At 37.8% G+C, this 23,086-nt stretch overlaps 1 protein-coding gene across 3 annotated transcripts in view; it reads right to left on the minus strand.

The window, feature by feature from the left end:
* Positions 1–23,086, minus strand: part of STXBP5L (syntaxin binding protein 5 like) — a 184,841-nt gene that overhangs the window by 16,167 nt on the left and 145,588 nt on the right. For 2 of the 3 annotated variants that reach the window (XM_030943420.1, XM_030943412.1), the window contains one exon: positions 4,985–5,155. In XM_030943420.1, the coding sequence (XP_030799280.1) occupies positions 4,985–5,155 (171 nt within the window). Of the gene's footprint in view, positions 1–4,984; positions 5,156–16,761; positions 16,813–23,086 lie in introns of all 3 variants that reach the window. The other variant, XM_030943403.1, reaches the window with a different exon arrangement.

A 23,086-nucleotide genomic window follows, 5' to 3' on the forward strand; every position in this document is an offset into this window, starting at 1 on the left:
ACCATCCATCATTACCTACCTCACATCCACATGTGGGCTTCAGAGACTCAAGAGACTCAACAGAAAGAAGAGCCAGTGATAAAAACAGAAACCTCCCTCTTCTACCCCCACCTTGCCACATGGGAAGGAAACCTCATGGCCACATTTACTCATCCAGTGCAAAAAAATCCAATGTGTTATGGATCCAGCACTGCCGGAGCACAGCCATAACTGTCAGGAGAAAAATTGATATAAATTTTATATAAAATTACATAGCAAACACTGCAATGCTCAGCATGATACCAGTTGAGTCTGCTTCCTCAGGCAGTGGCCTTTTTTCTAAGATAACTGCTCAATATCATGGTTCAAGACTCCAACTCCAGCACAGTGGACTTACTTGGAAGTTTCCATCAGGCTACCTAAAAGCCTTTTTTTAATGGTAATTTTCACAAATACTTCTGATGAATAAAAAAGTTTAAATTATATAGTATATACCAAATACTGTGTATTTTCCAAAACAAATTGGGCAAAATCATGTAGATGAGAGAACAACTTATCCCTGAATAACTGTAGTTATCCTATGTGTATTCAGACACAAAAGAAAAACTTCAGGTAGAAAAGTATCCTGGATCAGTTAAAATGGAAATTGTGTTGTACTTGCCATAGAATTTTGATAAGGTTATTAAAAATAATAATAACTACTTGAATGGTTTGTTTTGCCAGCTCACAGTGACATTTCAATTCAAGTGCTCTGTACCAAATTGTAACTACATATAATCAAAAGAGTTAATCCAAAAGCTAAGTGCTGAAACTGAATTGTTTTAAAGGAAAGCTAAAGCAAATTCCAAGTCTTTCTTCATAGCATTCCTAGAAAATTACAATGCACAGCAAAACCTTGCTGGGATTCCTTATTCAGGGCAATTTTGTAACACCAATATGTAACTGGCCTTTACAGAACAAGGTGATTAGGCTGGACTAATTAAAAACTACATAATGGGGAATACAAATAATAGTAAAAAAAGGCAGACAGTTTTCTATCACTGCTGCTGGAAATAAATGAATTTCCGAACAAAACACTTCAAAGGAAAAACTCCACTCTGTCTTTACTTTCTTCCCATGATGTATGATGGAACCACAGGTGGACATGTGTATGCAGAATGCCCAGATTTCTGCATGGATGCAGACAAGGAGGAAAAAAATTGCAGACTCGGCCAGCACAAGCCAGAGAGAAACATTTGGAGAATGCAAAATACCTCTAAAAGCAGTGTTTGAAAAAACCAAAACAACCAATAACCAAGAAGTATCAAATCTGAAAGGCTTCTCATAACACACAAAAGAGAAATGTGTGCCAGCACGTGGATCTGTGCACACATCCATGTACCCACCAGCTACACAAGCACAACCACACTGAGCTCCTTCCCACAGCAATTTTATTCTTATTCTTTAATGCTACTGTTTTCTTTAATTCAGGGCTTTCTTTAATCTAAAATTGCAATCAAAAATTCAAACAAAATACATTTTTTTTGTTTTCCTGTGCAGAAAAGAAGTAGATGTTTGGGATCTATTCATCTACACTGCAATTCTTTATCAGGTTGGGATTTCTGCAGGTTTAAAAACTATGATGTTAGCTTTTAGGCCGAGATGGACTATTTTGGGTCTGTGCCACAGTACAGAAGGCAAACCAGTCAAGCCACACGTTTTCCCCAGGAAGCTAAATAAAAATTTAATCCCTATTTCAGTGTTTCTCTGAAGACCTGCAGAAAAAAAATGGGTGCTAGTCAGAACCCAGAGCTGGAACAGACTGAAACATGAGCAGTGCAAATGGCTACAGCCCTCAAAGAAATCCACTAAGCTTGGAGACAAAACACATTCCCATTCTACAGAATGTTATCATGGGTCAGAATCCCTGTAAGGATTTTATTGGCTAAGAATAATTTGCATTCATGTGTATTTTTTATTACTGTTTAAGAGCACAATGTTAAACTGATAATAAAAAAATGCAGTTTATACTCTGTGCAAGAAAGCCTTATCAAAGAAATATAATCACTAATTCCTGAAATCTCAAAAACTTCTTTTCAAAAGGGACTTGAACCTCAGCAGTGGAATTTTCTGTTTTTGTGGATTTGTTTACAATGCCTATAAATTCTTATATTATCTCAAGAAATATACTGCCTAATCAAAAGTATGTGAAAACAAAATTGTTTAGAATCAGTGATCATGGGATCATAGAGTAGTCTGGGCTGGAATAAACTTTTAGAGGTCATGCGGTTCCAACCCACCTGCAACAAACAGGGACAGCTTCCACTAGGTCAAGTTGCTCTGAGCCCTGAACAATCTGACCTTGAATGTTTCATGTTGCCAGGGATCACCTCTATGGGCAACCTGTTCCAGTGTTTCACATAAAAAAATCTCTTCCTTATAAATAATAATATGCTATTGAGAATTTACAAGGTTCTAATTTTTTGCTAAGATTAGATATAGAATACTGAGGAACTACAGATTTTTTTACTACAGCCACGAGAGTGGCGCATTTCTGAAAGCAGAAGATACTGAGACAACAAGCAACATTTCAAAAAGCATAAAAGAGGATGATGAAGAGACTGGGAAAAACATAGGTTTAGGTAGTAACAGTAATGATGCACCACTCCTCTGCCACTGCTACTTGGCTTTTGAATTATTCTGCTATTAAAGTGGGAGAAATATCAGCACTGTATGAATCTGAGCAGTTTGCAATATTTCAACCAGCAGACAACAAGACAACTACCCTGCCCTTCCCTCCCCCCTCCATTTCCTTCCTGTGATTCATCATTGCAAAGACACTCTTCAAAAATGTTTGTCTATATTAGGAATCCTTGTGCAGAAGTAAAGAGGTGAGAGTCAGCAAAATCTTGACAATCAGCTCACTGGAACAAAGTCAGAAGAATTTATTGTGTGAAAGTTTGTTGAAAAGAGACTTGATGAAAATGCTGGAAATACAGTTCCTATTGTACCAGGAGGTCAGATTTAAGTAAGTAGAGTTTGAAATCCAATGCAAGGGGAGAAGATTAATCTATTATTCTAATATATGTCTTATGATTACTTACCAAAATGTATTATCTTTTTAATCAAATCATATAGAAGAGGTTGTAAAGCACAGGAACTGGAAGCATTATTAAAAAAAAATAATCTCCAAGTATTATCAGTGCCTTGGAGACAAGCTTAAAAAAGGTAGGAACCATTTACCCACACACAAAGGCTTTTTTTTAAATGTCTAAGTAGTCCTTTTGAGATAGCAAACTAATCAAAATTCTACTCTGGTAGAATAATAAAATCCTACCAAATTCTAACCTGAAATACTACCTCTCTAGAAAGGATATAAAACATGTATCTTGACTCGCCTCATGAGAATATAAAAATAAAGGAAATAATTTCTTGGGAATACATCTATTTTTTGTTGCACCATATGCTCCTAAATAGCCAATAAATTCTTAGCAAAGAAGGGAATTTTTTCATTTTATTTTGGAACAGCTCAACCAGAAGGTTTTGATCAAAACCACTTTCACATTGGAGAGAGAATTCTTATTCTTAGCATGTTCTTTCTCAAACCCTTTAACTTTTCTTCTTCCTTTTCCCTCACCCAGACTAAGAATCTTTCAAGCATCATACCATCTTCCACCATATTATTTAGTAGAAAAACCTTTAGAAACACATCAAACCACTTGACAAAACAGTGTGTCTAGAAATTCAAGATACATGAAGAACAGTGGAATGTCAGTCATTCCAGGCAGTAGAGCTAGAACTCAAAAAAGTAATACCACCAATAAAAAATCAGTTTGGACAAGCTGGACAGAAGGCTTTGATTTACTGAGAGACTAGAAATAATCAGAAAACTATTTTAGTCAACAAAAGGTGACTTGTACACAAATCCACACAGCCAAGGACAAACTGCCACCATGCCCCATCACATTACATGCTGATATCAATGATTCTGGAGATTGTCTGGCTTTCTCCTGCAACAGTTGTTTCACTGACTTTACTGAAAGTTTAATATTATTGAAGTGATACCTTCAAATAGGAATTTTTAATGTCAATTAATGCAATTTACTTCTGAAGCCTGAAAGCAAATTAGATTATTATCTCTAAAAGAGATACACTTTTATATTAAACTTGATAGGTATTATAGTGATGAATGGCATAAAGTGAATCTTTCATGACACAGGTATTCAGAAAGCAACATGATGCTATTGAAAGTATCACTGTATTGCTAAATGTTTTGTACCCAAGAGCCAGTGGGACCTTAGGGGGCTGTGGGTTCTGCCTGCCAGTGAGCATGGAAGAAAAAAAGAAGCATAAAAGGATTAGATAATACTGTGGCCTTGGCAGATACAAGTAGTGCTGATATTGCAGCAATATCAGCACACAAGAATTCCGGAAGAGTTTGGTACTACATACCAGTAGGATGAAGAAAAACACTCAGCAATAGAAACTACTGTGGCAGTGGTGTATTTTCCATCAGGAGCTGTTATATGACAGTGTAATTTATCATGTTTGTGTGGCAAATAAAGAGAACTACATGAAAGGGTTATGTTATGTTGATAATCAGTCATTAATGTGGAGGGAAAAAATTGCTATTTTATGTTACAATAAAATTTAAAAAATCAAATCTTCTAGCCATATGCCACTAATAACAAAGGTATTTGAAACAATTTGTGTTTAAAAATACAAAGGTAGACAATCTGAGTGATAGAATTCCCCTTGCTCTATCTTCATTAACAGGTGTGGAAATCAGGGAGCACTGGTTCCAGCTGTAACTGTGGTGCAGATACCCCTGCAGGTGGGTGGCTTAGGATACCAATGCTCCTCACAAGAAGAGGATTAGGACCATGGTGTTGCTGACAGCCTATCACAGTTTAAAGTGTTAGTTAGCTCAAGGCAATAACCCAGACAAGAATCCTGCTGAACTTATTCCCTTCCACACCTGGTGAGAAATTCACAAATACCTGGCAAAAGAGTCATTGCCACCCACCTTCTGTGGTGACTGGGAGAGAAATCTCCATGCAGGCTGCAGACTGGGCTTTCCTGAAGGGGGGCCTGCCAGGCCCTCGGCGGTTTGCTCTCGACACATCTGCACTGGAAAGGCGTTTGCCTGAACTGCAGCTCTGGGAGGTTGGGCTGGTACAGTGACCATTCACGTGATCTGGAAAGCGAATGCAACAAATGCTAGGTAAAGTGGCAGCTCCCAAGATTCAGAATGGAGGAGAGATGTGTGTTCTGATACTTGAGAATGGGTTAAATCAAATCTTCTGTGAATAACTGCTGATTTGTTTTATCAACCCATCGCATGTATGTAGAAAATAACTCACCACATCTTTAAGGTATAATTTGAAAAAACCCAAGGGCCACAGAACTGGTATGTGTTCTTAGAGCTGCAGATCCCACAGCATTTTGCTGACCTATGCACACAGGCATGTACCAAGGTACTGCAGGTAACACTGGCACCTGCTGTTGTGTCTCCTAAGAGATACCAAGTCAATTTGAGTATTTTCTTTCCTTTTTGTTCTCATAAGAACTGCAAGTATAATTTACTTCAGGGTAGAATTCAGAGCTAGACATCTTCCCTGCCAGACTCAAAGCTGCAGGAAACAGGCCACTGTAATTTGAGAGAATTACAAAAATAGCCATAATATTGCTAAGTATTTTATTCTTTATATATCACATAGATTTATTTTACTTCTAAGGAAACTGACTGCTGAACAATTGATTTGTCTGCAACAGCTCTATAGAAATGAGGCCATGGTCAATCAGCACAACGCATGTTGCTGTCTCATGGGGTGGGAAACAAAACATGCCTGCCTCAAACTCTTACTGCATTCATCTGTTCTTGGTTAACAGGTCTTTAAACCACGATCAGGATTTGGATCAGAGTTCAGAATTGGACTGGACAGTAAAATATTCATGTGGTATTTTTCTTCCTCTCATGCCAGGCAAGACAACATAAGGAGAATTACTGAACATAATTTCCCCTTCAACATGTGAAAGGATACACACCCAGGTATAAGTGAATTATTTTTGGTCAGCAGGTTATTTTAAGTAAACAGCAGGTAATAAGCAAAACAAAAGTTCAGGTTCATGCAAGCACACTGAGGATTTTGTTCAAAACTGTAAAACCTCAACACTGTAGGTAGGGACAATCTTGGGGTTTCTGCCTTAATTTTAAATGTTGGGTTATTTATATCTGAGAATTATCTTAGTCTTCAAGAGTCTGCATTTAAGTATCATATTCAGTCAACTCTGTTTGATTTGTATTGTATCCAAGGAAAGAGGAATGTTCACGTACCAAGATAAATTTATTTCTTGGTTACCATGCCACAATAGCACCAGTGCACATTATGAAAAGCTATTTCTATATTCCCTCAATATTCCAGTCCTATACTGAATACAGTGTACAGAGTGGTACATGTAGCCTTTGAATGTGCAAGCCACATCCTTTCCATGTGAAAAACGTTCACTCTTAATGAACAGAAGTGGAAAAAATGTACAGAATTATAGATAGGAAAGCAATTTAGTATCTGTACTGCGTAACAAAATAGCTCTGTAGGTGACACAACTTCCATGGTTCTTGTCATTTTTCCTTAATACATGGCTATTAACTGAGCTAACAGCAGATATAAAACCGATGTGGATGACTCATTCAATTTTTAGTTAGGAAATTTTCCAAAATTTGCTGGAACTGTTTGTATATTTCAGCAGAAAGTCCTTGGAGATCAGGGGCTTCGTTCAAGGACACAGGCTGAGTGTTCAACCTCAGCAACAGACACATCCTCATCCAGCTGCTTCCTTTCTTCAAAATTCAGTTTGTGGGAAGGAGTTTCAGCATGATATCTAATTATCTCCAGGGAAAATCCTAGGAAGTGGTGAGGAACATAACAGAGTGAAAAAAAATCATATTCTATAGAAACTTGAGCAACACTTGTGAGTCCTCTCCCCTGAGCATTGTACAGAATGGCCACAACACATCCAAAGCCCTGCTCACTATGCCTCAGCATAAGAGAAATGCTGCTATGTTTCTCTAAGTATGCTGGCTTGTCTCAGTTACCTTCAGAGGCCCACATGAAATCATCATTAGGATCTGGGCACCTAAATCCCTTTAGCTGTTTTGACAATGCTTTTTTGAATAAGCAAAGCCAGTTCCTGGGAAGAAAAACAAAAATCACGTCTCGTCTCAGCTGTAGGGATATCCCTTCAAGTACTGAAATTGATGAAATATTAGTGGGTGCTATAACAACGAGCAGAAGAGGGATTTTAGTGATCAGCTACAAACTTGTCTTTATTTTAAGACTGTTCTGTTCCTCTGATTAGATACAACTTTTAAAAACATATCCAAGAAGAAATGCAGGTCTTCAAGCCTTAGTAGAAACACAGGCATTGAACAATGAGTAAGATAATTATAGGAAACATGACTGCAATTTTTTTTTGTGGAGAAACTGAAAAGAATCCAGCAGATAAAGACCACTCAAATCTATGAGAAAATTCTATGTGTGCATTTAAAAATTCTCACATTTTTTAATGTTCTAAAGCCTGTGATACAAAACAATTCTAAAGAAAGGTTATGTACTGTTTAAGAAAAAGGTTCCTTGCTGCACTGTCTGAAGAAAGATGAAGTGTCCAAGAAAAGTGACAAGAAAAAAAATAAGTACTACTTTCTACAGTGTACTTTCTAAGGGAGAATGAGAATGTTCAAGCCTTTCAGAATGACTGCAATGATTTACTACCCCTCTGAGGCCTGAGTCACCTGATTCTCCTTTGCCGTGACAGATGTCTCCCAACCACCCCAAAGAACACGTACAGGAGGCTTGTAAAAACACAGCTTTTTTCCAGCTTTGTTTGATTTGTAAGGAAAAGCAACATTTTCACTTTTGTCCTTGCTGGATTACTGCTTTTCTCATATGGCCACTGGGGCTCTTCTCAGCTCAGAAATATTAATTGACATGGAGCATTGGTTGACATCAGGGACATTAATGTTGGACTTAAACAGCAATGCACAGATTGCTCTGTGCTATTGACACAGTAGTGCAGCAGCTCCTCACTCTCTCTTCTTCTGCAGGAGGCAAAGAGTTGTTGCTGAAGAAAACACTGCACAAAAGATCCCTTTTCCACCACTGCATTTTCCATCACCTCCTACCCCTTGGGTGGAACTACACCTCCAACACCCATGGGTGCTGCTGCCCGTGAGGTGAAGGGAATTAGAATTACCCTCTCCAATGCTCCTGGATCCCTTCAGCCAGTCCCACACTAATGTAATACATTTGGGCACCAGGGTTTAGTGGGGCTTATCCTTGAAGCAGTCTCCAAATTGTGTAAGAACCATCCCACTATGCCAGGGGAATAGCCTTGTCTACACTCTGTGGGTAGTGAACTAAACGGCCAGGGCTCAGTTTATAGCTATTCTAATCATTAATTTAAAAATATAGGGCTCATGCAAGCCATTGGAAGTAATCATAGGCAATTACCCCTTCAGACCATTTATACTAATTTAACTGTATTGGTTTAACAAAGCAGTAAATCGTGGTATGTATATATGATGTATTAAAATATGTAACAGGTCATGACAAAATTCTGTAACATTCTCCATGTGCTGCTTCTACAGTGCAGTTCATGTTTCTATGCCTTTGTCTGGGCCCATGGAATTAAAACTGCTTACCCATATGAATTAAAAATGCTTTATCTGTTGCAGCTACCAAACACTAGCACCATTCAGTGCCCTGTGCACCCCACAAACTGCTTGAAAAAAGAAAGAACTGCGCTAGATGTGAGGCAAGAGTGTCAGACAAAATACCAGCAGGATGATGAGATCAAGAGGAACTGAAGAAGTAACAACAGTTTCTGTGAACCTGATGAAACTACTGAGAGATGCGATGTGCAACATGACAGCAGCAAACCTGCAGGCAGCCTCAAATTAAGCCAATTTTTTGAGGTATGTTGTGCAGGGAGAATATTCTATATACACATGTGGATTTTAGTTTACACACAGTAACATGTATATCCTACACAACCTGCCTGATTACAAACAGAGAACTTCTAAACAACTTGGTGACCCCTGCAAAAAAGCAAAAGAGACCAACAATTTACCAGTAAAAATATGAGTACTTGTTAAAGTTAAATGTAATGAAAATGTCAGTATGAAAGAAGCACTCATTTGCAGTTAGTGCCTAGCAATTTTTTATACTTGACACAAAAAATCAGGAAAGAATATGAGCAACCGATTCTTTCAGTTCTAACAAAGGGATAAATTCAAACCAAAAACCTAGCTGAAAACCTTCTTACTAATGATTTGAGGGAGGCTGAGACAAAAAAAAATATAAACATCCATAATTAGAATCATTATAATATCATTTTAAGTTGTAAGGAAGTAATCAATAAAAGAGAAGATGAGAACCAGAAGAGAACCAGAGAAATGCTTTAATATGGAGCAGAAAGAACCTGAGAAATAAGTCTTAGAGAACCTTCTCAACAACTGTTGAAGAATACAATCTTTACTGTTAAAGTGAAGAAAAATCCATCTGTTTCCACTGGGGGATTTTCTGTGTATTACCAATAAATTAGATTTTGAGTAATGATTATGATGGTGACTAACCTTTATTTTTACACAGCAAAGAGATACACATTTGAATTAAGAAAAAAATAGAATCTTAAAATCATTCAAATGGCCCCAAGAGCTGTCTCAGCTTTGTCTGTAAATAATCTGTTACGGTGGTCACAAGGGTGTTTGGGATGAAGGAAGAGACGTGATCCTTGACTCCATTATAGAAGGCTTGATTTATTATTTTATGACATATACATCTATTATAACTATACTAAAAGAAAAGGCAAAGAGAGTTTCCAGAAGCTGCTAGCTACCTAATCTAAGATCAGAAAAGTAAAGAATGAATAACAAACCTCGCTCTCCCGGACTGTCTCCAAGAGAGCTCAGTCCTGGATTGGCCACCAACTCCAAACATCCAAAACTGGGCCAATCCAGACAGACCTGTTACATTCCACAGCAGCAGATAACCTATTGTTTATGTCTGGTTACTGAACTTCTCAGCTTCAGCAGGAAAAAATCCTGAGAGAGGATTTTTCATAAAGAAATGTCTGTGACAATAATCAAAATTAGTGTAATTGTGTGAATATTCATTAGTGAGAACACAGGCTGATACCATAACATATAAGAATTTTAAGGAATTTGTTAAAAAGAAATTTCCTTCAAAAGTCAGAAACACAAATTTCCCTTGGTGCAGTTCTGTCAGCCAGGCAGGAGAGAAGGTGAAAGCCCTGGCAGAAGAGGTTACTGCAGATGCACTGCCAACAAAAATGTGCATTTAACATCATGTCTTCATCAGTTTGAACAGGAAGGAAGAGTTGCCCTAATGACATGCTGGTAGAACATCTAGGTCCACTCTAACACTACAATATGCTGTCATTGTAACAGTCTGCCTGTATAATGTAATGGTATTCTGCCTGTGGTAACAAAATCCTATCATACACTTGGTTCTAAATCCACTATGCTTTTTGAAAGCAGGTGAACAGATGTATTTCTCAGAGAACCAAATTACTGGGAAGTGGCTGAAAACATTGAGTGCATTGTCAGATCACTGACAGATTCTCTTTTAAAACGACTATTTTTTGCCTGAAATTATGAAAAAAAATGAAATAAAAATAAAAAATAAACACTCTCCAAATGAAAAACGTTGAGAATACATTAACATTTGTCATAACATCACCTCTATGTTATCATGTCTGAAAAATTGAAACTTTGCAGTGCAAATATAAAAACAAATCTACCTTTCCTCCCACAGAATTGTGGAAAAATTTTGGACTACTTGGATCTAAGTCTGCTCCTCAGATTCATCTGCTGAATTTCTAGTGATCACACCACAGTGCTGGACTGTCTCAAAAAGTACACAGCACTCAGTGTGCCCCCACAGAATAATCCAACATAAATGGTTGCTATTCTTTGTGCAATAAACAGGGAAACATAAGACAGAAAACTTGATTGAATTCTGAAACATAAGCAGGAAACATAATAAATCCTGGGCTGCACAGAAGACAACACTGGAACATGGAAGCAGAGTGGATGGACCACAAGATCACCTGGATATCAACAACTTGTCCTGAGCACCCCTTAGTATAGCATTGCACCTGCATTTTCACCATGGAAAAAAACTGGCATTCATTCTCTGGTTTTAAAAATGAAAAATGTTACAACCTGAGAGGTGAACAGAGACCTCAGAATGAAAGAATTCAGACCAGCCAGTACCACACCCTATATGTGTTTGCAGTGCTTGAGAGGAGTGGAAAATGACTTACCTTTGAAGTCCTCCATAAGGAACTCTTCTTTATGTAAAACCAAAGAACTTGGGAACAGTGAGTACCTGTGACACTGGAGCCTAGCCAGTTGCATGTCATTTTGTTATTACCAACTCCTAAATGTATGATGATCTTCACTGCTTGTTTTGTTTTTCCAGCTACCAAATTTCATTGCCTTTCCTTTGTGATGAAATTTAACTGTATAACTTATAATCATTTTAAATTAGGGTATTTTTGTATAGTTTAAGGCACTTACCTTTCCTTTTAACTACTTGCTTGTAAAATTCCCAAGTAGATCAGCTTGTTGTATTTTTTTTTCTCATCTGGAAACATTAGAAGTTAGAACACAGCCCGTTTCTGCTGTGAAATATAGCCACAGACTACATGTATATTCTGCTATAGTAACTGAACTATCTTGTTGCTTTTTCAAAATTCTGGTAATTCGGACTGGTAGAGTGCTAATATATCCATTAGATATATAGGTTCTCTTTTAAAAATGTTTGACTATAAACATTCTCCTACTTAAGGAAGGAAAAAACTGGTGCTGTCATACACTTGACCTTCAGAAGATTAAGATACTTTTGTCTAGTAAGGTGCTCAATACAGAATATCAAAATCCAAGCCTCAAGATGTGAAATAGCCAAAAGACTAAAGTTTTAAAACCATTTCTGTAAAAGTGAAAGACTTTAGTCCCCTTCATGATGTTTTGCACCTTCATAGTGATCAATCTTGAAGTAGAAAATGCAAAGCTCATCCTCCACAGACTCAGCAAGAGCATAAGCAGCTGTTTGAGGGCTGAAATCCTTCCCCTGTATTTGGCATTTGCCAGAGTGCAGATCAAGTGCTGTGAGACCTGACTGGGCACTGTTCTGACCTACCTGGTGGAGCCTGACCTGCTGTGAGAAGGATGAGGGTCTAGACAACCTAGACCTGTGGGGTCTAGAGGTCCCCTCCAAACTTGATTATGCTGTGATTCTGCCTAGAAGCGGAGTTGAGATGATTCCTCAATTCAGGTGGTACTTTCAGACTGAGAAGGGGACAGAAAGTTCCTCTACCCTTCTGGAAGGAGACATACGCTGGACAGTCCCTAAAATCCTTATCAAGCAAAAATACAAATAATTTCCAATGTATACACTGCCAAGCATTTAAAGAAAATCATTGGTACAGCTGGATGTCTGGGCTGCCTTTTCTACAAAGTCATACGAAGGAGGAAAGCAACTCAAAGTTTCAAAAATTCTGAAATGTTCTTTAGCCTTGTAAACAGAACTATAGATCCAGGTAAATCAATACAGAATGCTCCATCTAAAATCTACCAGTTTGTCCAATGCAGTAGTAAACAAAAACAGTTTAAAAGCTTCAAAATTGTGTGAGTGCCTAGTGTCTGCTGTAAATACTTTGAAAAATTGAAGCAAGAACTGCTATAACCCTGTTGCTCATTCTTAAAATGGAAATGAGGTTTCATTTATTCAGGTACTGTTTCATAGGCTTGGGAGCATCCAGGAAGTGCTACTTCCCTGTCAATTAAATGCAAACGCATCAAATGGTGGATATTTTCATACTATAACTCTATTACCATATACATAAATCAAACAGATTCCACAAACCTCATCCAAAATGGACAAAATAGTACAAACCCATAAACCCAGGTCCTTACTTGCATCCTTACAATTATGTTTTATGAACTCAATTTTCAGAATTAAAGTTTTTGGGCTGTGGTCTTACTGCTTGTAAGTATCTGTAGAAAGCATAGGAAAATATATTACAATTTTGAAGATCACAGCTGAGCAAGAAGAAAAAAAAGACGCCTATTTATATTTGCATTTCCTTTTGTTCTTTCACTAATAAAGTCTAGGTGATGGCATCATCCTTACAGTCAAACCATCTGTTCATAGTAATTCTAGAAAAGTCAGCAGTTACTGACTCCCCCCCATCTTTAGCTATGGCTTGTGTCTAGCTCCCTGTGATCAGCTGGAACCTTTAAAAGCTTTTAGTGAAATGAGCAGCAATATTTTCTAAAAGGAAAATACAAGGTGATGCTTGAAGTGGCCAGTGAAGCAACGTTAGAAAGCTTTCATACCAAAGCAGTTCTATATGTCTGGATATATCTCAGACTCTCCACTTGATTCAATAAAATTAGGATTATCCCCATAATTCATCTCTGTGAAACACTGCAAGGAAATGAAGATGATATGCTCAGAAGACTTTGGGAAACATTATTAGGTTTAAAAATAAAGATCCTATCATTCAGAGCTGCCTCTGAAGGGTAATAGAGAAGCTGTACAGTCTATGCAGCAGCATTGCCACGTCTCCTTTCTGGTCAACTCAAATAAACATTGGGTTGCTGTGACCTGCAGTAGCTAAAACTATCAAGAAGTTTCAATGTATCCCTTCATGTGCCACATCACTCTTTTCCATGTGGAGATACAACATCCACAGGGGACAAGTGCTTCAGCAAGGAGAGAAAATAATCACCACATGAAAATAAAAAGAAGCTGAGATCAACTTCATCAGTTATATAAAGGTCAAAGTGGAGTCCCAAAGTACCTTTAGGTCATGAAAATCCTATTGAAGTTTAACAAGAACCCCTGAGTCATCAGATCACACATTATTCCCCTAAATGATAGCAAACTACTCCCCAGACTATTTCCAGTACAGGCAACACCTCCACCTGAAATAGATTTAACTACTACTTAACCTCTACTATTTACAATTCAAAGCAAAGTGAAAGCAAGGACATTCCACGAGGCAGATCACAAGAAGGGAGCAGAACTGTAAGTTGCCAAATGCTAATGTATGTCCCAATTAGCTGCAGCCGCAGCTGAGAGTGGGCGATGCATCAGCACTCTCTAAAGAGCTGCAAGCCAGAGCCAATGGGACGCATGGACAATATTTTATCATCTCAAAGTGGTGACCTGAATATCTTTACAAGAATTGTGGGCTAAAAACTATTGTTAGCCCCTGAATATTCAGACTATGGGGACAATCTCAGGCAACAGCCAAAGGGTGGATAAATAATCTCCAAGAGCTCTGACAGTGTGGCCAGGATGCTTTGGAGCAGAAGTAACTGAAATGCGGTCATCACCTTTTCCAGGAACTCTCATTTAAATGTAGCTCCTTATATTGAGAGAGGCTCTTCCCAGCCTGTTGTAAACTGAGCAATCTATAATTCAGGACAGTTTTAATGGCTAGAATAATTAACAGGAATATTTTGACCTTCTAAGACAGTCATGAATGAGAGCTGAAGGTCTGGGGGGTTTTCAGTCCATTTTCTTTTCCTTTTCTAAACCTCTCTCTGCTGTTGATTATCCATGAGGATCTGCCAGTTTACACATTGAATGTTTCTTCCACGTGCCTCATCCTTAGCTTCTGGGTAATCTAAGCACAGGATATCTGATTGCTGTAGCACTAACAACAAACAGGACGCTTTAGTGACAATTTGATTGCTCCTTTCAGTGCTTATGAAGATTTCAAAACCAATGGCACTCCACTGTTTTCTGCAAGACATTGAACCAGACCTTCTCAGGCTTATTCTAGTTTATACTTATCTTGTTCTATACTATTAAAAATAATGAATACAAGCAAATAAAGGAATGGTAGAAACACGACTACTCTGAAATCAAAACTACAGGCAAGATTCTGCATTCCATTAATTTTCCAAGTTCCTTACATATATCATACATTTTAAATGGATCATTATGCTTCCAACCCTTTCAAGTTAACTTTGTTTAACTTCTGGAGCTTTTTACCCTGCTCCCCTGTCCTTGGGGTTTTCTGGGGATTTTTTTTTGTATTTGTTTGGGGTAACTAAAATATAAATCTGCCTGCAATTTGTCAATATATTCTAGGAAAAGCTTACAATATTGTCCCACTCCCAACATGATTACAGGAAAGCTGATGATAAGGTTGCTTTTTCTCTGATATGCAACATTTTATATATTACACAATAAAGCTGTCACCAATTCTAATTACAATGGCATGCTTCTTTCATTTTCAAAATCCTCTAAATACAGTCTTTTGTCCATTAAGTTATCTTCTGCTTGTCTTATGCTACAAGATTTAAATTTATTTAATGCTATGTGTCCTTCAAGACAACGTACTTTTAATAATACTAACAAAAAGAAGTTGATCTGTAGAGTATGGCTTAGTCTTAAGTCCTGTCCTATGGCTATTTTGATATTCTAAGTATTCACCTTCCCTCTTAATAGCTACCCATTATTTTAGTGATAAATATTAATTTTACAGGTTTATAAGTGCCTACTTCTTTCACCTTTTTTGAGTATTAGGAACATAGCAATTTTCCACTCCAAATTTTGTTTGGGTGTATTCCTCCATTCCCACTTTCTCAAACTTATTTTAACTGAATAATTTTGTACTCTGAAGCCTGCACAATTTTGATTGAATTTTCCAGCAATTTTTCAACATTTACTTACTTAATCTTTACCAGGAGCAATTGACAGTTTTCCAAGTTTCTCAGTCATTCACAAGGTGAAAGACATATTTATATGCCTGGCTTTTGCCTTGTGGAACAAGTGCTACCTTGGTTAACAGGTGCACATGATTCCCAGTGACAGAAATGAAATTCAGCTGTCTTATCCAAGGACATGATCCAACTTTAATTTTTATCTCTGAAAGGACACTAAGTAATGAGGCATGGCTACTTGGCTTTTTCAGTCATCTTATAAGGGAAACTTCCCAAGAGAGCAAAACTAGAAATTCCTTGAGACTGAGAATATTTAAAGAACACTTATAAGAATTTCTTGTGTGAACCACACATTCCAATCCAAATACCAGGAGCAATACTTGTGGATATCCCTTTATGTGGATACAGTGTTGCATGATCTGCTCCTAGCAGTTTTAGGTTATTAAAGATATAGAAATTTTCATTTTAGCTTTTTTGAGGTGAGCTTTTTTGTACTCTCATTATGCTCTTCCACTGAAATATTAAAGCAGAATTGAGAAAAAAGATTACACCAAACTATGTATTTAACAGCCGGCTGAGGTAAGTCTCAAGGAGAGGACTGAGACAAATGACTGATTTCTGATCTGACTTCTCAAACATTCAAAGACACCATAAAATACAGATGTTCAATTGTCTTATCACTGTGGTGGCACAACTCGTACACCAAATAAAGAAAATAGACCAGCGCATGCATTGGGTATTATAGGCAGAGTTCACCAACAACCAGCTTGGAAAAACTTCTGGAGGTTTTCAGAATAAAGTATTACACACACAGTGTGTAATGATTGGCAATATATGTCTACAATGAAATAAACGAATATTAAACAAGCAAAATGCTGAGAGCTGCCAACAGAACTGTATGGGTTAATAGGTGGTTTTTAGAAAGCCTTTTCAGACAAAGCCTCTGAGGTTATTGTGTTATCTCATGAATCAGTTGATAAAATGTTTTGCCAATGAATGTAAGGAAGTTTAAAGCTGTTGGCTTTCGCCTACCGTACCAAGATCAGTCTTAAGATCTGTTGGCAGACTTAACTTTCTTGATCCTTTAACTGAAACAACAGAAAAAGGAGAAAGGCAGTTGTTAATAAGTAAGAAAGAAAAAGAAGCGAGGGAACACAACATGCCGTCTTCTGGTTAAAACCATGTTGCAAATTTGTAGCACTTTTCTTTTAATCAGCATATAAAGGCAGAATAATGGTTTAAATATTTTCATTTACACAATTCAGCAAAATAAATGCAATTGAACAAAGAAGCACTGGGAAAAAAAATTACTCCAGCTGTCAAGGAGTGAATGATGTTTTACACAGCTTTGGCTGTGGGCTGCAATATCTTACCTTGTGGTGACAGGAATGATAAAAAAAGAAACCACAAATGAGATTAAGGCAAATATTGCAAAGGCTGGCTATGCACCATACAAATATTTAAACACCTGCAAACCAATTCAATAAGAAGGTGCAATGAAATTATGAGATCTGATGAAATCATACCTCAAGATAGCATTTGAAAAAGAGAGGGCATATTGTAGAGGTTATGGGGACAGAACATACTGTTGTAATATTATGGAAAGGAAGACAGATTGCACAGAAACGAAATACAGCAGCTTCAGGACATAATGTGGTGTTATCTAGTCATCAAAATTTGCACTCAATTTAGTGAAGGTTTAATTATTTGTTGTGTTCCAATTATGGAAGAAACTGGTAATTTTGCTTCTGTTCAAAAATGTTTTCATTTCCTCACACACGAGCACATTTTCAAACAATGAACACCAGAGAACTGAAATAAAGCATGTCTTGTAGCAGTCAAAATGGCATTAAATTTATCAGAAGAATGCCTTAAGAAATCTTTTATTAATTATTCAGAAGACTTGATTTCCAATTTGGTTATTTCATTTTGTATTCATTTTTTTTTCACATGGTTTTTTGGCTTCTACCCCTTACCCATGCTGTCTGTTACTAGAAGGGAACAATCAAATATTTGTCAACTAATTATTATATTACTATTATTTTACTTCTAAAGAAAGTCCCACATGGTAAGTACCACAGTGACAGGAACATATAAGGAACAAACTCTTTGTAATTTGTATTTAGTAAGCTTTTAGGTCCGAAGGATGCCCAGAAAAGACACTCTGTCTTTTAAGTCACAAAATCCCTGAAATAAAAAATTTCTGTTGTATTAGTTTGCAAAGCCTGCAACGTGTCAGAATTAAATATCAGCCAGCACCTATGTTAGGTGGTTTTCTTTTTCTCTTCAGGGATGAGTAGGGGAACCCATGAGGCTCTTGAGCAATATTTTGTTATCAGTAGAACCAGCACAGCCCTTCCAGTAACCCATCTGTAGCCATAACTTTAAATCAGGACATGATGAAGAGGTCTCTCCACATCAGCCTGGCATCAAAAATACACACCCCTAACACTACTACATAAAAATTCTCTAATTTGGATACCAAGTGTTAGGCACCAATGCCCATTTTAGACACTCACACAAAGGGTAGTTTGATTTTCAAACAGCCTTTAAAAACCATTCCATTTATCTGAGCAGCTGTCAAATACTCTTTCAGACTGTGAATGGGTGGCTACTGCTCCAGAAAATCTGTGCTCTGCTGTAAAGAAGCATCACTTGTGATATAATCTCCTTTTAGGGGAAGGACAACATCTGGCCTAACCAGCCCTCTGAAAAAAGATAAGCAATTCATAAGAAAAACTGTACGACTCTTCACTAAAAGATTAGGACTTAGAGTAGCTAAATTAGTGCTGTCATCATGCAGTTTTGAGCTTTGAAAATTGGTAGTCTAACCTCTTCTATTTCTAGGCTACAGATGTTTGTGTACAGCAGGAATTATGTGTCTTGTGTTGCATGCCACAGCTGCGTCCCAAATGGTGACACATGCCTGAACCCAACAGCTCCCAGCTGTTTGTGTGCAGGCTCATACAGCACATGCAAAGTTTGGACTTTCTGATTCCCCTGAAGGAGTCCACACAGGCTTGGTTTGGGAGCTGCCACGTGACAATTGCACACCCTTCACATGGCAATCACACAGCTGGACATTGATGCACTGGGACACAGCATGGATCACTGATTATAGACCCCATATTTGAGGGTAAAAACAAGAGAAGAAGCTAGTTGTTTTCATGCTTTACTGTGATTAAAGCTGTTCATATTAATTTTTTTAACTAACTTTTAACTATTAATAATATCCTCATTCTGATCCGTTTATGTAATCTGGTTTTAGTACCTAAATCATGCATGTTTTACTATCTTTACAATTATTATAAAGAAGGATCATGCACATGAGCCTATCTTGCTGACAGAAAGCTTTTGAAATCCAGTTTTATTTGAGAATGGAGTATAAAGGCTTGAGAGGCCAGCAGAGTTGTCTGCTATCATCACTTGTTTATATTCATGCTGGAGGCAGCTAGCAGAAATTGTGATGCTACAGCATAAGGCAAGACAGCCTCTACCCAAAAGAGCTTCAAGTGTTTAGAGTCAAATTATTCAACTGTGGGATGAGGAAGAGTTCCTAGGTACAGTCTAGCAGCCAGCTAAGTTGAGCATGCAGGTCTCCTGACCTGACAACATCCTGCTCTGCAGCCATGTGGCTCCTCTCAGTCTTTCAAGGAAAACACCAAGGCACAACCAACAAACAAACGTGTGCTTGCAGCTCTGGCACTCAATGCTGAGTTTCCCTCAGCTATTACAGCAGCACTGTGGTCACAGATTTTAATATTATTCAAAATAAAGGTGACCTCATACAGGATTTTTTCTACTAAGGAGCTTCTGCCTGGCTAACACTTGGAAATATCAGTCCCAGTTACTGCTAAAGCCCCCTGAACCCTGAGCCACGCACCAGGGGCTGCACAAGGGCCCAAATCCAGGTCCCCAGCTCACACTGCTCCCTGTTCCTTGCTAATCCCTACACACAAGTCTATTCTCAAGAATTTAAGCATGAATTCACCTGTTCAGAAACTCCCTTGTTTATGGGAAATAGTGATAAAATGCACCTTGTATCCACACTGCTGAAGCTAATCTCTAATTACTGTCCTCTGACTAGTTAACATTCTTTTTAATTTAACATGGATAAGTAGAAATGGTTTTGCAGTGTTATCAGTAACTAAATTTCAAAATAAATTACATTCCATGTTTTACAGACACATGTTGTTTTCTAGGAGAATACAATTTTCAAATGGAGTCAAATCTCTTCAGCTACTCTGAAGTCACCCACATGTTACGAAAGAGAATGATTGTGAAGAAACTTAATAATATTCTTCTTGAAGAAAGCTATTTTAAAAACAATTCACATAGGAAACTGGGAGTTTGGTATGGCAAAGGCCTAATCCCAGCAGATTTAATCAGTGATATGAAGAAGGATAGCAGCACCTGGAAATCATAGTATGTATAAAAGTTTGTGGTCTTGCCATTAGGGACCTGTCTCAAAGCTCATGGGAGTTAGTTGTGGGGATCTTTACACAGCCTTCTCTAAGCTTCAAAATATTAAAAGTATTTTGAATGCAAGCCCCGAATGTGAAGGTGCTTTTTAAGAAAAAACACAAATCCTTTTTCATTTTAGAACATTTGATAAGCCACTCTCCTGTACACAGAATGAAGAAATTCTTTCCTTCTGGTCTTTGAAAGAAGTCTAAAGTGTCCAATTGCATCTCACACAACAAATGACCTATCCAAAGTTGCATTTTCCTGTGCTCACAGTGTATTCCCATTAATACACTTCAATATGAAGCTCCATATCAATGTTTAAAACAGTAATGGACATACATAATTATATATTGTACATTATATTCCTAAGAGCCCCTGAATAAGTTTACCTAATGAGATGATAAAAATAAAGACAAAATTTACTGGAATGGGTGCTGCTCTGTGATACATTACACAGTAATTAACTCAAGCATTTGATACAGCACCACTTACATGACAAGGCACACTGAGCTCTTGTGTGCCACTGCAGAATGAAAGTAGTACAGAGCCCTTCTGACCCCCAAATCACAAACAAAAATGAAAATTCAGTTTGAAAGAACAAGGCATGCAGGAGTAAGAATAGGATGTTCTGAGGCTTTTGGTTTTAAGCCACCAGATACCATGATATGGCATGCCTTGTTGCATTTTTACATTCATGAAACATGCTTTAGATAGGTAAGAGTTTGGGGGTTTTAAAGTTCTTTTGTTTCACAATTTTTACCAGGTGTTATTCCATACATACTACTACATCCAGAACACTTTTACAGTGGAAATTGCCACCTCTCAGACATTCAAAAATAAGCAGAGTCTTTCAAATGGTTTTACTAACTTCTTCTTTTCCTTTATAGTGTTGTAAATGCATCACTATAGCATTTAAATACTAGTTTAATTAAACAAGATACCAGTGGTTAAGGAAGATTCTTCCTCTCCTCTGCCTAGCACTCTTAAAAAGCAACGTTGCTATTTCTTCACTTGCTGCTAACTTCTGTGTGGTACTGTGCATTTCAGAAAACTTTTAATCAAATGGTTTAATTCTATGTTCTATTCTGAACAGTGTTCAGAACGGGAATTTGATTTTTCAATTATATCATCTGCAAAGTCATGTTTTAGTAAGTAGCACAGGAGGAACATCTGAGAAGACAGTCTTGTGAACCAAGTTAAATATTACTTAATGAAGAAGTAGGATTTGTACTGAATTATGTACTAGCCCTGCATAAGGAGTGAAATAAGGAGTACTCTTCAGCCCTGAGTCTCTTGCTCAGTGCTCTGTCACTCGTATCAATGATAGAACTCACGAATGCCTAATTCTGCTTTGAGGCAGGGAGAAGAAAAACAACACAGCCAAATTACTGAGTTGACCTAGGCTGTCTCTGCAGAAATTTAGTCATAGGTTAAAACATTGCCAAGCACTAGAATGTTACAGGCATAATCAATTTTTCATGGAAACATACAGTTCAGGCAGTCTAAGCAATGTTCAACATCAGACCAAGAGATGAGGAGGCAGGAGATTTTTCAAGTTCTCCAAGAAGCCTTTACCATCACTGTTCTTATGGCCTGACTGGAACGGAAATCTGACTAAGCTCCTAATGGCTCTCAGATGTAGAACCACTCATGTCTACACTGGCAATTAGTGTGCCCTGGGGATTCTTCCTAGGCATTGCCTTGGGAGTCTCAAAGTACACAAGTGAGCACAGCAATGCTGTTCCTCAAATCATTGGCCTTCTGATGGAGCTAAGGACGATGTTCATCACTGTGCCATCCATCACGTGGGCAGTGTTTGCCATGTAGACTTGTGCCTTCCAGCAGTTTGCACTTTGTGTATGTATTGAGCACACTCAGGGCCAGCACCTGGGATGAGCTTCCCTGCTGGGTGAAGAACTGATGTTGATGTGCTCTGGCAACCAGAATGAACAGCTACAAATCAAACACAGTTTCGTCTGTCTTTGCAACCTCATAAAGTCATACCCAGCAGGCCCTCCTCCACTGGGCAGCAACTTGAACCACTTCACAGAGCACTTCAAGTGTTCTTTCTGGTTTTGCTAAATTTCGGAAGGAGCAAGTCTTGGTCTGTTTTCAGTAGAGGAAAGTGGTCAGGGGTTTTACAAACACAAAGATCACGGGGCTCTTACAGAACACAGCACACTTCCACTGCAGAGCTCGTGTGCCATGGACTTCAAACAGATAAAGGCAAGGCTGGAAGTGGAAGGATCCTGCCTGACAGATCCATAAATATGTAGCTGCGCTCTATGAGCAAGAAACATTAGTCAGTGAGAAGGCTGGTGTGGGTGTGAGGCTGTGCTGGTTAAGCACAGGATTAGTTCCTCTCCCAAGTTTTTGAGGTCACTTATTCCAAGTGACTAGGTTGGATTCTGCCTCATTTTACAGCAGGTATGCAGAAGCAATATTAATTAAATTTTGCAATAATTAAATAAAAATAATTAATATCAGTCACAGTAAAAGAAACATCTTGTTTTAAAAAGTAGTTCTAATAATAGTTACTTCCTACAAAACTGCACCTGATTTCACATTTTAAAAATATAAATATAGCTTGGAAAACAACATGAAAGTGCTAAAATAGGAAACATCCATAAATATGCCATGTTTTCCCTGCTGAATATCTCCAAAACAGAAAAAAAGCAGAATAAATTTTGGAACAAATTATCTCAGATTTATCTAAGAAAGCTATTTTTGAGCACTAGCAGAATGAAAAATTGAAGTTAACCACAGAAAAAGTAAAGTGTTATAGGAGACACTCATCATTATAAATCTAAGAATATGCACATATGGTTACCAAGTCAGTCATCTCTTACATTTCAGTGAAAAGAAAAGGTTTTAGCTCATTTCTGAAGAGAAAAG

This window comes from Camarhynchus parvulus, chromosome 1, assembly GCF_901933205.1.
Source record: "Camarhynchus parvulus chromosome 1, STF_HiC, whole genome shotgun sequence".
Lineage (NCBI taxonomy): Eukaryota > Metazoa > Chordata > Aves > Passeriformes > Thraupidae > Camarhynchus > Camarhynchus parvulus.